Source organism: Macadamia integrifolia, chromosome 5, assembly GCF_013358625.1.
Source record: "Macadamia integrifolia cultivar HAES 741 chromosome 5, SCU_Mint_v3, whole genome shotgun sequence".
In the NCBI taxonomy this organism is placed as follows: Eukaryota; Viridiplantae; Streptophyta; class Magnoliopsida; order Proteales; family Proteaceae; genus Macadamia; species Macadamia integrifolia.
This window is the reverse complement of record NC_056561.1, coordinates 16,550,517-16,568,742: the sequence shown is the minus strand read 5'-3', so window position 1 is coordinate 16,568,742 and position 18,226 is coordinate 16,550,517. Positions and strand designations below refer to the sequence as shown.

General features: G+C 37.3%; 1 protein-coding gene across 1 annotated transcript in view; it reads left to right on the top strand.

The window, feature by feature from the left end:
- Positions 1-1,385: 1,385 nt before the first annotated feature.
- LOC122077923 (DENN domain and WD repeat-containing protein SCD1) overlaps positions 1,386-18,226 on the top strand; it is a 79,526-nt gene continuing 62,685 nt past the window's right edge. The window contains exons 1-4 of the mRNA XM_042643811.1: positions 1,386-1,503; positions 5,260-5,461; positions 10,447-10,588; positions 10,723-10,823. Of these exons, the coding sequence (XP_042499745.1) occupies positions 1,386-1,503; positions 5,260-5,461; positions 10,447-10,588; positions 10,723-10,823 (563 nt within the window). The remainder of the gene's footprint in view (positions 1,504-5,259; positions 5,462-10,446; positions 10,589-10,722; positions 10,824-18,226) is intronic.

Here is an 18,226-nt window from a genome sequence, read left to right as displayed (position 1 = left end):
AAGGTCCTTTTTTGGAGGTGGATTGCCTGTGCCCGCTTCTTTTGAATAATTTACCTAAGAAGGAAAATTTGACATATATATATATATAGCTTGGCTTAACATCTTGCTTGGGAAAAAGGATCCTTTGCTGATGTTGGTTTCATGCTTATGTTTGCTAGAGCCCTTGAAAGGTATATATATATATATATAGCTTGGCTTAACATCTTGCTTGGGAAAAAGGATCCTTTGCTGATGTTGGTTTCATGCTTATGTTTGCTAGAGCCCTTGAAAGGTATATATATATATATATAGCTTGGCTTAACATCTTGCTTGGGAAAAAGGATCCTTTGCTGATGTTGGTTTCATGCTTATGTTTGCTAGAGCCCTTGAAAGGCATTCAAAGGTATCTAACTGGTTAGGCTTGTTTACTGGATCCCCCAAATTTTCCTTGGTTGTTGGTTCCCTTTGAGATGCTTGGCTTTGATGGTGACACACAAGTATATCAGTCTTCTTTTGTGGTAGGACTAATTTTCCAATGCATTGGGATTGGTTGAGTTGTTTTTTTGGCTGCAACTTGAATTGAGTCTAGACACATTTTTTATGTGGTGTTGCTTGTTGGGGAGCAATGATATATATTCTGTTTGCATATGCTTATTCTGAAGTTTTGTAGACTAAGGTGTGCCCAGTGTACTAGGCTCTTGCCATTGTGGAGTCTGGGGAGGGTCATAATACGAAGCCTTACCCCCGCTTCGTGGAAAGGCTGTTTCCCGACTCAAACCCACGACCACTAGGTCGCAATGGGGCAAAACCTTACTGTTGCGCTGAGGTCTGCCCTCATATGAAGAGCTAGACTAACTAACGAATTTATGATTTCTACTGCATAAGAAAAAAAAGTTATGATTTGCGTCCTATTTATCTTAGGGTGGTGAATGATTTCACATTATTTGCTGCTCAAAATAAAGCTCTTCATCTTCATGGAAGGGAGGGGATCTTTGTGATATTGGAACAACTAAGAGATCTTTTGTACATTTCCAGATTTCCTCCCTGAGAATTTTTTATCCATTTCCAGTTATTCCAATTTTGGTTTCCTGTAATTCCTCCCCCATGTAGCCGACCCCATTTAGTTGGGATAAGGTTATGATTGTTGTTGTAATTCGTCCCCCATGTCTCCATCCCTTTGTGTCTATTAGGTGGTTATTTAGAAACAGTGTTTGTGTTTGATTCTTTTTCTTCAGGGGTTTCCGCATTCCTTTTTTTTTTTTCCTCTCCCTCCCTCCCCTGGGGCTGTGTGTCTGCAAGTATTGCTAATAGCTGCATGTATAGGTGAAATGTTTCTGGTTATTAGTTCTGTTGCATTTATATTTGCATTTACTATCTTTTGAGGCTAGGCACTAATACCTATTAATATGGCGCCTGCCCCAAATTTGCAGTGTGTTTTGCCAGCTGGTGTGGAGTTCTATTCATCAGGCTTTGATCCCAATGATGTCTCAACATTTCCACGGAGCTATCCAATAGTATTAACTGGTAAGGACCGTTAATATATGCATATATTTATGTATATATATTAATAATAATAATTTTATTTAGCAAAATTGTGTATTTGAAGTAGTTTGCAAGCACCAGCTTTCTGATTTGTTTTATGAGTAGAAAAACCCGTCCATGGTTTCTGGTCAAGTAATAGTCAAATATCGGTCCCAACGTAAGATATCTGGAATCTGGATCCTGAAAATGCTTAGTTCACCTGTGTCTACAGGGTTGAGGGTTCGATAGCTATACTGACATTGGATACTGCTTAGTGTATAATGTGTGGATGCTTTTAGTCAATGAAATTCTCATTTGTCAACCATTACATGTATTATTTCCTTGAGTGTTTTTCCAAAAAATTATAAAATGGCATATCCATTATGGGGAATGGATTTTCTTGAAGGTTTTTTTCCCTCCAACACCCAACAATTTTGGTGAACTGGAAGAGAGAAAAATGAATAGGATAAGGTCCCAGGATAATGCTCCAAATAGAAGCCCCAAGAATGAAAGGAAGTGGTGCAAGTAGGATAATGTCCAAACAAATTATGGCTCACAGGCATCAAAATAGCAATACTAAGTGCAAAATGGCCCAGAAGAAGCGCTGTCTGCATGCCCCAGCTTTTGGGAGCTTTCCTGCTAAGAAATTGGCAGTCCTTGTCCTCTAACTAGAAGACATCAGCAGCCAATGAAAGGAATCTGGCCCTTCAGATAAGTTATAAGTGTCTCCAAGGACCACCAGAGGGAGAGGGAAGTCAATACCAAGCTGCATGCATCCCCTTCAGATATTGGATCTGTCCAACTGTGGTACCTAGATATTTAAACCTTTGGTGATGGCTTTCAATTGAATAGTGATGTAATCAAGGTTCTGAGTTTCGATCAAAATCTGAAATATTTCAGCAGTCAAATGACCATATTTTGGTTCGAAACTTCAGGGAAACCCTAATTAAGCATCTCTAAACATATTTGAAACTTTAGATTGTTAAAAATCACACCCAAAATGGTAGTTTGGCTTCAGACCCTAGGTTGCTAGTGTTCGCTGTACCTTGTTGTATACTTTCTCTAATATAGCCTATTCTACACATAATTTAGTACTAAAACACACAATTCAATTATAACAACTAAATATGTATTTGGCATGAAAAATATAATATTGGAATGTTTTTCATAATTATCAATAATATTTCAAGGTAGATGGGACATACTGACATGCTACATGTTGCATATTACATCAACACTTTCTTGAGTACAAGTTACTTGGTACATGATTATATGTTACATATTGGACCACTCTGCCCATAGTTTTCAAGGTATCCCTGTGGGCGCCTTGATCACCTTTTTGATCTCCTTGTTGGTTTTACCTTGCTTGCAAACCCCCGCCAATGCCTTGGGTTGCCTAGATGCCGTGACAACTATGCCTCTGCCCACCCTAGTATCACGTAGAGCTCTGGGGAAGAGCAAGACCACTAGCAGATTGTTGGTGCCAATGTAACTGCTTGACTGTGACTCAAATGATTGCCATGTCATAATGTGCTGGAAGAAATGCTCGAATTCCTCCACAACAATCTTATAAGTGGCATTGTGAACATATTATTCGTCAAAAGGGAATAGATCACTGTATTGTGAATATATATCTATGTAGGGAGCCACTGTGAGTGGATGGTGGAGCCGGTATGTATGGTTGGGTTAAAAGTGTTGAAACTCATGATGGGTTGAAATTTTGACCCACTTCGATTGTAATGTTGAATTTGTTACATTATTTATACTGAAATTTCAAAACAAGGCTGAAATGCCAAAATTTTTGTCAAAATCTGATATGCCTATAGAGTCGACCCCTATTTCATTTTGCGCATTCTCGAAGCCAAAATATTTTGCAAAATTTTGGTCTATTTCAACTGAAATTTTGAACCATGGGTGTAATGTCATCTCTCAGTCATCCCTGAGTTCACCGGATAATTTTCCTAAAGAGGTCTTTAAATAATTGGATTGCAGTACTCTGCAACTTATGTGCTAAACAAATGCATTGACTTTGAACTGCTATTGTTTCTTCAGTTCATTTATCAAATCTAGATAGTATGATCAACTGGTCTGGTTGCGGTTGTTCATCATATCTAGATAGTGCAAAACAAAAGAAGATGGACGTCCTTGTCGCGTTCATTTGAGCAGATTTGGAATGATATTAATTTTGAGATCAGGAATAAAATTCTTCCAAAATGCCCTGTTTGTCCTGACACTTCTAGAAATAGGCAAATGGCCTATTCTAGGGATCTTTCTCTTTTTTCCTCCCCATCCTAATTTTGGTGTATCATCCTTTATTTTGTTTCTTCCCTCCCCATTGTTTTGTTGTTTCCTCTTTTTGATGGTTGTTCTCTTTAGTTATGAGTTCCCCCTTGGATTGCCTTCTAGGCTTGTGTATCTTCTCGGTTTCTTTTTAATATATTATCATTCACCCCCCTAAATTGGGAAAATTACATGATTACCCACTTTTAGGTTTCCTTTTACAAAATTACCTACTTAAATTTTAAGTTAACAAAATAACCAAAATCAGGTTTGGGTTTACTTAACTACCTAGTCAAAGTTTCAGTTATAAAAAATACCTGATTATATGTGGAAGATGAAGAATCACTATTTTGGGTAGTGTTGTAAACCCAAATCTGATTTTGGGTATTTTTGTTAACTGAAACTTCGAGTGGTTAGTTTTGTAAACCCAAACCTAATTTTGGGTATTTTTGTTACCTTAAATTTTAAGTAGATAGTTTTGTAAAGGGAAACCCAAAAGTGGGTAATCATGAAATTTTCTCAAAAAAATTTTACTTTCACGATCAATATTCTAGTGTTCTAAAATTTCATTAACTTCTATTGGATTTATTCAATGGTAAATATATCAAATCTGGATATTGAACCTATCTACGTGATTAGATGTATCAGCTTTGGGTTTTGGGTGAGGGGAAGGAAATTGACCTGAATGCTTAATTTGGACCCCTCTTGTTTGATTTCTTTCATCATTTCCTCTAGGGGTGTCAATGGGTTGGTTCGGCCCGGTTTCAGTGTGGGTTGAATGTTTGGCTTCGGTTTCTTGTATTGGTTTGTAATCGGGTTGGTTTTGGTTTTTTGTCTGATTTGGGTTTGATTTCCATTAGAAACTTATACAAAACTATGCAAAATTTGGTTTTTTAATGAATTTTGGACTTTTCGGTTTCTTACCAGTTTGGTTTCGGTCTGGGTTTTGAGCCAGTTTCGATTTGGTTTTGGGTTGCAATATCCCAAACCGAAACCAGCCCAATAAGGCTTCAGTTTGGTTTGGTCCAGCCGGTTTACCGGTTTGGTTTAGGTTTTGACACCCCTAATTTCCTCTTTCTTTATTTCTTTCCTATCCTTACTACAATACACAATTTTTTTTGGACTGTTCTTGTGGATGCGGTCAGCTTAAATGTCAGTTTTCCTAGTCCAAAGTGTATTGCATCTTACTCTGAATATTGTACATCATTTCCAAATTGATCTCTAGAAGTTCTGTCTTTTCAATACACAGAGGTGTTTAACAAAGAGTGTCTTACGATGATGAGAATTTGTTAGGACTTCTCACTCAAAAGAAAGTATTGTTTCTAATTGCTTCCATATCTGTACTTTACTTTGGTGGTAATTTTGTTTTTACTGCCTAATTGATGTGTTCTCATGATTTTTCATGAATTTATTTTATTCTATTAAGAGTCCAGACCTGGACCTCTTGTGCTCAATTTTTGACTGGAAAAATTTCTGCAGAGGGAGATGGGTCTAAAATTTATGTTAGCTGCATTGCTTTTCGAGATCCAGTCAGTGAGGATATTGCTGAGGCTTATCGTATACATGCAAATTCATTTTCAGACAAATGCATTTGTCTTGTTTCACGCTCACCCAGCTTCCATGTCCTCCGGGATGCACTAGAGGAAATATTTTCTCTTTGCTTTTCTCCTACTGGAAGTAGGTATGTCTTCTTATTTTTTTGGGAGTATTTATTTCTGTCAATTCATACATCATTAAACAAGCTTCCATCATATGTTGGTTTTGTATGTTTTTATGTTGTGGTGTCTTAAAAGGGCATGAAGAAACTAAATGTATGATGCCCATTGGATGTCCTAGATTGGGATAAAGGTGGTTTCGTTCATCACTTTCTTTGAGATTAGTATTCGTGACGCAGAGAGCTAACAACTTTAGTCTAGTGAGAAATTTTCTTAACAAGTAACGTTGCTAATATGCTATTTTGTTAAGTCCGTGAAGATATTCAAGTTTGTAAACCCATCTTCCCTACATATTTAATGCTGGTTTGCATAAACTGATGAGCAAAAATGTAGCTTCTATGGAATTAGAATGAAGGAAACTATAGACTAAACCATAGTCCATAGAAAGAGAAATGAGAGCATTAACAGTCCAACACTTGTATCAGCATAGGAAGAGCTGATGACTGCCTGATTAGGCCTAGGAAGACTATTTAGGGCCAGGATGGGTTCTATGGGTCTTGAGTCACTTGCTTATGGGTTGATCTTATTAAAAAAAAAAAAAAAAAAAAAAAAAAAGAAGACGTACCTGGTGCACAAGGCTCCTGCCACACACCGTGGGGTCTGGGGGGTCGATGTTGTAATGGGCTTAAATTATAAACCTATAAAGTAACGGTGAAGAAGTTGGTGCATGAGATTAGTAGTTAAAAGTTAAGAGTTTGAGTTCAATTAGGATACTTACTTCTTAGAATAGAGTTTCAGGTTTGAGTAAGTTTTTCCCCCCTTATTCAGCGTTGAGAGTGATAAGGAGTCCAGTTGCAAGTCTATTTAGGAATTTTAAAAGGTCTTTATATATGTATACAGCCCCCATTAATTAGACACTATTTGAGTAAAGAATATGAGTTTTCTCAAGAGCCCTGGAGTTATTGTGCTGTGCATACAGGACTTGTATTCATGATCTGATCTCCTCCTCCTTCTGATGATCAATTACTTATTAGGTGTGATTGATCTTCTCTCTTCTTCTCTGTTCTTCTTATTCTCTAATTTTGATATTTTCCTCTAATTCTTCTACTTTCCCTGATTTCTTCTGATTTTTTTCTCTTCTATATTGAATATTGATTTCAGGATCCTAACTGTTTCTTGCTGTTTATTATATTTGAATTGCAAATCTGAAGTTCTGCACTCCCCCCCCCCCCCCCCCCACCCAACAAACCCTTGATTGAATTATTATTCGTCAAAAGGGAAAATATTTCTGGCTATAGGACTGCTTAATAGCCCAGAGTTAACCCACTGGACCAAGAAAAGATTTTTTAGGTGTTAATATTATGTGGGTTATGAACTGGGTGTAAACATGGGCCACAATGTGGGCCAAAATTAGTCAGTATATCGAGTGCTTTTGGCCCACCTAAACTGTTCATGGACATGGTATGTTATAAACAAACTTCTGGTTATATGGGTTTTATGTGGAACTCATCTTTTTCCCCTTGGATCTTGGGGTATTGGATAAGATTTTGTTGAGTTCTTCTTGCATTACTTTTTGGAATTAGGACACTATCTTTTCCTGGAATTTGGATGAGGAGTTATTCTCAATTTCTCTTCCTGTCTGTCTCTGTGTGCATGTGTGTGGTGTTTGTGGAGGGGGGCAACTGTGGCAAAATGTTTAGTGGTTGGCCAACCATCCAAGGTAAAGATTGGAAGGTTAATTATGTGTGCCTAGGATTGGATAAAGTTTCTTTGAATAAATGCATTTATAGAATTCAAAACCATATATGAGATGCACTATATATAGTTATTCGGTATCCATTATCCCAATGGACTATTAAGGAGGCAAGGATGTATACAACTGCTTTATCTAGCTGGAAGGAATGAATATTAATCTGATGGAGAAGGATTCAAGAATATGAAAATGGAAATAAAAAATCAAATATAGCTCCATGTTATAACATTATAACTCTTATGGAAAGATCTCTTACCAAGATGGTATCATGGTAGCCTTATGGTTGTGATTATGGATGTTTTCTTTCACGAATCTGCGTCATACTACACTACGGCACCTCTTTAGGGAGAGTCTCTTCCATTGTGGAAGATGTGCCGCCTCTTGAACTTGCTATCCCTGCCAGTTCAGTGGGATCTACATACTAGGTGCTTGACCTTCTTTCTTAGACAGACATTTTGGGGTGTAAGCCACAGATACTCCTATTGAAGCTAACGGTCACTTGAGTAGCAAGGAAGGTGACCTTGCAAATAACGGGAGATATCAAAGATTAGTGGGGCGCTTGATCTATCTTTCTCATACGCTCTGATATAGCATTTTCCGTCAGCCTGGTTGGTCAGTATATGCATGATCCTTACTCTGACTCAGATGGAAGCTATATTGCGTATTCTTCGCTACTTGAAATCTACTCTAGGACGTGGCATTATTTTTTCTCCTCATGATCACCTTAGGGTGGAGGCCTTCATGGATGCTGATTGGCTGGTTCCCTTGATGACCGCAGGTCTACTATTGGTAATTTCACATTTGATGGTGGTAACCTTGTTACATGACGAAGCAAGAAGCAAGAAGCAAGCCGTGGTTGCTTGTTCAAGTGCTGAAGCAGAGTTCCGTGCTATGGTTCATGGCATTTGCGAGCTCCTATGGATTTATGGCCTTCTCACAGATTTAGCTGTCCCCGCTACCCTTCATATTAATCTCTTTTGTGACAGAAAATCTGCCATTAACATTGCCCACAACCTTGTCCAGCATGATCGATCGACACTTCATCAAAGAGAAGTTGGATATGGGTTTTTATCACTATGCCTTTTGTTTCTAGTAGTGAACAACTAGCTGATGTATTTAATAAAGGTCTTAGTAGTACGATGTTTCATCCTATTATCTACAAGTTGGGCATATGTGATATCTATGCATCAGCTTGAGGGAGAGTGTTGTAATCATGGGTTTTAGGGAAAGTCTTAGATTCCAATTGGGTCCTTAGATTCTTAAGGGGTTTAATGGTCCTTATAATATTCTAGAACTTTCTCTTTGTTATTATAAATAAAGAGGACTGGTTTCATATTAGACACAAGTCATTTCTCCATCCAACAAAAAGATTGACTATGATATATGGTGCAAAATATTGAGCAGTTAATAAGCATCATACAGATAAACTTAGTGTAGCTGAGATGAAGATGTTGAGATGAATGTTTGGAAAAACGAGGAATGATAAAGGAACTGATCATATTAGAGCTGATTTGGGAGTTTCTCCGATACATGATAAGCTATGAGAAAGTCATTTGAGCCTTTGAGGTGTCATGGCCATGTTCAATGGAGGCCTTTGGTGCTCTAGTATGGACTATGGAGGAGTGACTTGATTTAGATTAAAGAAGCTAAAATAGCTAGGGCAGACCTAAAATAACTCTAGGAGAAAAAGTGAGGAAAGACATAAATATCTTAGACCTCGATTCAAGTATGAGTTCGAACAAATATGGTAGGAGGATAATGCTCTATGTAAAGATGCTCTAGTACGGACTAGGGAGGAGTGATTTGATTCAGATTAAAGGAGCTAAAAGAGCTAGGGCAGACCTAAAATAACTCTAGAGTGAGGAAAGACATAAATAACTTAGACCTCGATTCAAGTATGAACTTGAACAAATCTGGTTGGAGGATAAAACTCCATGTAAACCCCATTTAGTTGGGATAAGGCTGAGTTGTTGTTGATTCGGTTAAAAAGTCAGAATTTTTTTTTTTTTTTAAATCCCAAAAGTTAAGGATCAATATCATGCCAAGTCATTTGTTGGCAATCTTCTAGATGGAACTTATCCAGTGTTGCTGTGTTGGTCTTGACCCTCTAAACAAAACTTGTCACGATAACCATAGGACAATCAGTCTTTTAGATGGACTTTACTCTAATGTAAAACTATTATAATATAGTCTTTTATCTTGATCGTAATTTTATTGTCATACTATTGAACATTCCTTTATTAAGTCCAAGAAAAACAGTTCCAAAATGGTGGAGATTGCAAGGGTTTATATTCCCAGAGGTTAACATAATAAAAATATTCAAAATTACAACACCACCTAAACCCCCTGGGTCCCAGGTAACCCCGCCTTCCCCCCCCCCCCCCCCCCCGCCAAAAAAAAAAGAGAAGAAAAAGAAGAAAAAAAGTCCTGATGAATTAATTTCTTTGGTGGATTGAGTGGAACAAAGACCCTTTCTTTTTTGGGGGGTGGTTTACTTGGCCCATGGTGCTTAGGTTTATATAAACTCCAACAAAGACAGTTGTGCAATCATAGTTTTAAATTCTAAAACTACATTAATATGCTTACAAGTCTAAAATAATACATATCTATATATATATATATATATATAATAGGGAAAATCTCCTTCAAACTAATGAGGCCATTTGTCTTACGCAAGGTTATGCATGAACCTCCATGTTCCCATTTCACTGCGTTTCATCCATGCTTTATCACTGGATGAATTCCTCTTCACAATGATGTGTGATAAGCCTTCCTTTGTAGAAATATCCTATCCAAAATGAATTGAGAGGAGCTCTTCCCTAGGAGAGTCACCCTCCCTGTAGGCCCAGAAAAAACCTGATTGTGACCCCTGCATTTGTCCTCACAATCCCCTGATCAGCAGTAACCAGAGTTCAGCTTCACAATACCTTCCAGGTTGGGAAGGCACCAGGGGAGTTGCATCTCAACTTGTGGAGTATAACAAATTGTGGGCTCCTAATAGCCGAAAAGATACAGGGCTGGAACCTCCTTAAACTGGGTCTGCTGATGCCTAATGAGATGCACAACTGTGGCTTGTATATGGCTTCCTACCCTGAAGAAAATTTGTCATGAATCCTAAAATATATGGTTACATCTGCAAATAAGTAGTTTCTGTCTTCTTATTTTATTGCTTGGCATTAAATTGCTTTCTCTTGCTCCACCTTCTCTCTGATGATTAATTTCTTCTATGTGACTTGCTGCACTGTACAACGATTTCAGCAAGCCATTATGGGATGTTATAGCATATATGGTATCAAATGTACCTTTGCCTACTCCTGGGAAAGATCGAGTACTTTTTGCTATTGAGAACTGTCTGCTTTCTGTTGAGGCACCACCGAAGGATGGACTCCCTCATGCTGATGTATGCAAATCTCTTCTCATCTGTTGACATTATGCTTCTAGTTTTTGCTGATCATTCCATCCCGTTATTTATAAGAGTAGAATTGAAATCCAACAATGCTATTTGATAACCACTGTTTGTTTAACTGTCTACAGATATCCTTTCAGCCACTTGTACAGTGCTTGGATGTTGACAACTTAATTAGGCTTTTCACTGCTGTGTTGCTTGAAAGGAGAATTTTGCTCCGGTCAAACAAGTAACTCTCCAAATCTGGGTTTCTAAAAGTTGCTTGGTCTATATCTGGTTCTTTGAATATAATTATTTTTGGTTGCATTTGGCATTATAGTGTGTGCAAAATCTTTCCTCATGGACCTCATCCACTAGGGGTGTCAACCGGTCGGGCCTGTTCGGTTTCGGTCGGGCTTAATCGGGCTTGAAGACTTTCAAAGGCTACACCGTGTCCGCCCATTTAACTAATTGGGCTTAGTTATTGAGGGCATGGTACGCTTTATATTCGGTCGATCGGCCTCGGGCTATAATCGGGCTTTAGTCGGGCCTTAACTGGGCTATGGACATGTTTAATGTTAAACAGGCTTTAACCGGTTTTTAAACGGACCCTCTTTAAAATGTGCTCTTATATTCCGGCCCACTCATGCAAGCCCAAAAAAATGCCAATTAATCAATAAATGATACCAAATATAACCATTATTTAAAATGTGAACATGTTTTTACTTTTTAATTTGGGGGGTAAAATAGGTATTCTACAATCATTAAAGGGTCGGGCTAGGCCGGTGCACAATAGGCCGGTCTCGGTCGGCTGTTAAATGGTTGGTCTCGGTCGGGTGCCCGATGGTCCAAGTAGCTAAACCATGACCGACCGTTTATAAACGGGCCGGGCTCAAGCCCGACACGTTTAATAAACGGTCCGGGCCTGGCCGGTCTATAAACGGTCGGTCCCGGTCGGTTTAGTTGGTTCGGGCCACGAATTGGCACCCCTATTATCCACCATCTTAGTGTATGGGCATCATAAGTAGTTCAACTGATGACATCTATGGTGTACAGAAAACCAGGCATAGTCATACTAAACCAATGGTTCTGGGAGAAGATTACCTTTCAGAGCCTTTTACTGACATATGGGAACAAACTTCAATAGGTACCCAATAAAAAAATGGTGACAATGTATATCCTTTTAAAAGAAAGGTGGTCTGGAGAATCCAACTTAAATTTATATTCTGTAACCAAGGATTAAATTATCGGTATCGGTATCGGTATCGGTATCGGTATCGGATATCTTATTGGAAGGTGATTTTAAGAGATGTATCGTATCGTATCAAAGAGACACAAGATACACATGTAAATTCTTAAGAAACTTAAGAAGCAGAAAACACTATAAATAAGTAATATGTCATATATTATGTATAATAAGGAGAACAAACTACAACGAGACAAGTGCATTCAATTGATTATATATAAAGGATGAGGTTTCTTACATGCAGTATTACCATAAAAGATGTTGTTTTCAGTTTGGGGGAAGATTTAGTGTTTAGATGCACACATCATTGCTAAAAATGCAATCATTCAGGTTGTTTTTCATTAATATAGTGATCCATTGAAAAATCAACATAAAAAAATCAATATTTAAGCAAAAAATTGATAGTTTTTCACAGAAAAATGTTCTTGTAAATTTGGTTTCAGTCCTCCTTGATTGCATGCTGTTTAGTAGTGATGAATCAGCCCTACTAGAGTCACTTTTGCCAGTAGAAGCAAGGAATCAAGTTGACTTTGCCACCAAAAAAAAAAAAAAAAATGATTAGAATGCTTAGAGGATCTCTTGGTAAATGTTTTGCAGTCATGGATCGCGTTCTGTAGTTTATAAGAGATGTATCAAGTGTATTGATAGGTAACAACCATGAATGGACCGCATCGGGTCATGTATCGACCCAATACAATCAATACATTATTTTTAGGTATCGTATTGGTACCTTAAAGATAGTATGCATATCGGTTAGTAATGACAGATACAGTAGGATACTTAAAGCCTTGTCTGTAACCAGGTTTAAACTATCTCCATCATCGCCAGGCTCCTTGCTCCCCAAGGAACAAGCTCATTGTTGTTGCCTGGGGGCTCCCTCCCTCCACTATCTCCCCCTCCCTTGATGTCCCTCTCCCTTTAGCGAGGCGCTTTGGCCTTTGAGGTTTCCTTTAGACTTTGTCTCCCCCCTCTCTTTTGTATATTCTTCCTCTTGGTAATGAATTTATTTATTCATCCAAAAAAAAAAAAATCTCCGATACTGATACGATAAATTTAGCTGGCCAATACGGCGATCGATACCAATACTTAAATCCTTGATCTTTAGCATATCTTAGCGTATCTCTGATAAAATACAATACCCTCTGATAGATCTTAAATTTAGCCGACCGATGCCGATACTTTAATCCTTGTCTGTAACTATATGCTTACATAGACATGAGTCACATGACATCCATTCTTATTTAACGTTCTTGGCAGTTTACACTAAAATGTGACTTTAAAACAAGATACAAATCCCCTTACAAATCTATTGTTCAAAACTTGTTTAATTGAAAGAGAATATTTTCAACCAAAAAAGAGAGCTTGAAACTGAAAGGGAAAATAAGAAAAAATTTACTTCTGCAGCTTTGAATCTTGTTGTGTCTCAGCCCAAAATAACTTTCTGAATACATCTCACACCCAGTAACACTTGTATAGGTTCTTAAATTGATTTTTAGTCTTTGAAGACTCATAGGCTTCAAAATGTGGGCAAGCCTGGAAAAAAAATTATTTAGCCGACTAAGCTTTCCGGAAACTATTCTCATGCTTTAGATTTATGAAAAATTTAATATTTAGGGAAGAAAACGCCATCCTAAAAATATCGTGATGATTACGACAGCAATATCAATAGTCATGGTGGACGTGACTGATGGTGGTGATAGCAATCCAATCACATAAACTCAAAGATGGAGCCTTTTTTATTATCTTACACACTGGACTACATTATAAAGGCTATTTTGCAATCTTCAGCATCATTAGCGTTACCAACAAGGCCTTATTCGAAATATTTTGAATCAGCTATATGAATCTTCTTCTCTCATTCAACTTTGATGCAGTTCTGAGTGTGCCCTGGCATAGTAGGTCCAGATCTGGGATTCATTTCTGAGTTGATCCAGGTTAGGTATTACATCTATAGGTCCCAACATTCCAGGATTTGAATCTGAACAAGACTGAAAGGCACAAGCATCCACCTTACCAAGATTGGTTGGAGTGATCTTGGATATGAACTGCTGCATTATCTGCCATACTATCTGTTGCAGTATGTTCTGTTAAAGCACAAGTGGCATAAAGAAGAAGATTTAATTGATTTTAGCTGTGTAGAATCCCTGGAATAACAAATCCAAATTTGTTAGAAACTAAGAATAGAAGAGAAGAGCTGCTTCTCTTTTTCAGTTGAATAATACGAATATTAAGATTCTGAAAATGTTGGCTGTTTATAACCTTAAATAACAGTCACTGATAAAACCTAAAGCTTCCTAATTAACCCCATTTAAACATAACTCGTGAGGGGCAAAGCTGTCCACAGTAATAATGAACTAACTTAAAAACATAAAATGATAGTGAAATAGTGACATTGAATTACAAGTCTAACCAGAACTTTGCCCTTCAAATTCAATATATATATATATATATATATATATTCAAATTCAATATATATATAGTCATATAACCAAGAGTGGTGGTAAAGAGAAGAAACTAGAAGAGGAAGAGAGAATAGCAGGAATCGAACTTGATTGAAATATGTGTGGGATTGCTGGAGAGCTCTGCTGGTACTGTTTTGATCAATCTTCTTCCTTGCTTCAATCTTTCTCTCTGGTCCCATATATTTTATGTGCTAATCCTTCTATGTCAACAAGTTATTAGTTATTTCACTGTCACTTTCTTAGCTACAACTTCATTGGCCTTCCTTTTTGCTTGTAGAGCCCATAACCTGTTCCAAATCACTCCTTACTTCAGCCGTCCTTGGTCTTCCTTGACAGTACTAAACCAATTTACTTTTTCTTCATCATAGATCCTACCATCTCCTGGGAGTTTTTCTACATCTTTGTTGCATGAGTTAATTTGGAAGCTTTGGCCTTCCTAGGGTTCTCACTTACCTTAATATCTGTTTTAATTAATGGGCAATGTTTCTTGATTGCTTACGGTTCCATAAACCATTATTGGCCTTGTACTGGCTTATAAAATTTCCCTCGTTTGGATTGTTATTCAATTGGTTCATGGAACTCTGGAAGAAAATTTCCACTACATCCACGTATTTTAATTCTACTGATCCATGTAGCCGACCACTTTTAGTTGGGATGAGGCTGTGTTGTTGTTGGCCACATTCTCTTCAATATCTCAACTCTTAACCATGCCTTTAATTAGGCTGAACCGAGTGTGACTTGAAGTGAATTATTTACCCAAAAAACAGCTGAGCCCTGAAACATGTGGAAACTAGATTAAAAAGCGAAGAACTCTTCTTAATATCCTTTATTACTCTAAATACTTATAGCATATAAAACCTGCCCATCAGTATTCATATCATTTAACTAACTATACATGAAACAAATTGGGATGTCTAAAGAATACAGAACATACAGGAAAAATACAAAATTGTTAATGCTGGCCTTCAATTACAATGGATATTGACCACTAAAGTCAATGTTTTATGACTTTGATGCCACCACTCTTACTATTATTAAACTTTGTCATCGTCTTCCCCTGGTATTTTTCTTTTCTTCCTTTATTAATGGAATTGAGGAATTGAACCAATGGTATTATGATTGCATTGCAGATTGTTAATTGATCTGATTCAAGTTTAAGGTCATTATTCCGTGCAGAGAATGCCCCCATGGAGGATGTTATTGTAGACAAGACAACCATAAGGGTACTTGAATAGCACTGTGACAGTAATATTTAGAGTTTGTAAATTTTTCCTGAGGAGTTCCTTGAGTGGAACAATTGAATATTCTAAGGATAGACAAAATATGTGGAGTGGGTCTGCGAGTTGATTGTGAGAAACCTTCATTGGGTATTGAGCTTCCCAGTCATCTATTTTTTTTTTTTTTTTTGGGATTATGAGCAAATTAACTAAAACACTGGGATAAGCAGTACCACAAACATCCAACCACAAAAAAGAAGAAATAAAACTCGGGGGATCAAAAGACCATGGACTGTTGCACTGGAAAGAGGCTCCCAATGACGCCAGGAAGTCAGCAACAGTGTTCCTTTCCCTTAGAATATGTCCAAAGATGACTTGGTCAAATCGAGCAGCAATGGACTGGGAATCCCTTATAATGTGCTTGATTCACAAGGGAATGGATAGAAACTTAGGGTTGAGGATGTTGATGACAGTGAAATTATCACCTTCAATCCAAACAGATTTATAACCCAGATTCACTGCAGCTTTGAGAGCTTGGAAGATGGCTAAGGCCTCGGCAACATGAGAGATTCCAATACCATAGGAGAAGCAATGACACAAGGAGCCATTAAAATCTCCGAAAACTCCTCCATCCCTGTAAGACCTGGATTACGAGAAGCAACATCCATGTTAATTTTAATGTAACCCAGTGGAGGCGGGTGGCAAATGACATGAGAACACCTTCAATGCCGATTGCGAGTGATGATGGTAAAAGACTTAGTGAGCTCCAAAGAATTCCAAATGATACTCCAAACTGACTTGTGAGAATTGCGGAAGACTTTATCATGATAAGCTTAACCAGAATGAAGGATATTTTGAAGTTGACTATCCTTAGTCGTAGCCTCGTAGGAGAGGTCTTGAGGAATTGCATCAAATAGAGACTGATCTCATTCCAGCTTAAAATTGAGCATAAACCTGATGAATTCCAGACAATTGTAGGGAAGGTGTAATAAAAAAAATATGTTGCGCGTTAAAATGAATTATTTATCCATCCAAAAAATAAATAAAAAATGTTGCGCGTTAGACCCGTCCATGTGTTTAGAATTTGGAAACCTCTATTATTTAGAAGATCATGAGTTGGAAGCTTTTCTAAAGTAGTTTCCACGAGAAGAACTGAATCTTTGGAATGGTGTAAGTATGCCAAAGTTGTAACCACACTGGATTTAGAGAATTGCACGGTGAACCAAGGGCTAGTGTATATGCAGAAGAGACTGTAAACTTCCTAGAGGATGTACAAAGCCAAATATATTGCGGAAAAAGGATGGATTGTTTTGTGCAAGAATTTTTGGGCCTATTCAAAAGTGGAATTTGTGCTTGTGGACCTCTGGTCGATTCTTTTTTGAATCTCTATACGTGCAATTCCCTTGACTATTCTCTTATTTTTTTGTACATAATTCTTGATACAATCCCGGATTTTTTGATCTTCCTGGAGACCCTTGGAATAACTTTTTGGTTGCACAAACCGTGATCATTAGCAGTTTGGGTTATAGGAATCGAGAGTCTTCTTAAGGCAACGTCTGGGGGCCACCAATGAAAAACAAGTTCTTAATTCCAACACCGAGAATTTATAATAATCAAATTTGAGACAGACAATTATCAGACCAAGGAAGGGGGTATGGAGCTGCGTGTGGCAGATAATTTGGAATATCAGACCAAGGATTAATAGTGGAACCATCACCAACTTGAATAAAAAGGCCTTGAGTAAGGAGCTCTCTAGAAAAATGGATTTCCAACCCCAAGAAGTGGAGGTAGGGCAAGAGTCATGGAGAAAATTGGAATAAGGGAATTATCTATCTTTCATTAATCTGCCCCAAGGTGAGAAATTAGGAGAAAGCAACTGCCAACCACGTTTTGTTAAAAGAGCTTGATTCATCAGGTTTTGCAAGTTTTAAATTCAGACCAAAGCATCTTTTCGGTTGACAAATGTTCAGCCATCTCACTGTCGAGGTGGGTTTGGATTCTCCATTGGACCAAAAGAATTTATGACCATAGTTGTCACGGCGCCAAGGCAAACCAAGGCGGTGGAGGGTTGTCTAAGCGCTTAGGCGAGAAGGCGCCTGCCTTAAGGCGAACAAGTGTTATTTTTTATTTTTCTTATTTTCTAACATTATTTAGTAAGTTATAGATACCTTGTATCATAAAAAATCAAGATTAAGCCACATCAAGTCATTAAAAATCAACATTTAGCCACATCAAACCATAAAAAATTAACATTAAGTCATATTAAGTTATAAAAAATCAACATTTAGAGAAATGCTCTTATTCTATAATAAGTTTAACTGGTCAAATGATTTTATTTTTATATGAGACTTTTTGTATTAGTTATAACATAAAACCAGCTTTCTAACAAGTCTAAGATTACTTAAATATGAGTTGCAATGATTTTATGATTATATGAGCCTGAATGAAAATAATTTTATGGATATCAAAACAAAATATTATTTTACAGGACTTTTGGTTTTTAACAATGTTTTAACATGATAGAATTTATAAAATTTTCATAACTGAGAAAAACCCCAGCATTTAAAAGTTGAAAATTGCCCCTATAACCAAAATCTAGTTTTTGTTCTTGGACTGAGGAGTTGACTTTTTATCCTTTTGGTATTTGATTTTTAAACTATTTTTATTGGATTCAAATAGGGGGTATTTGCTTATTTATAAATAATATCTTAAGTAAATGAAATAACAA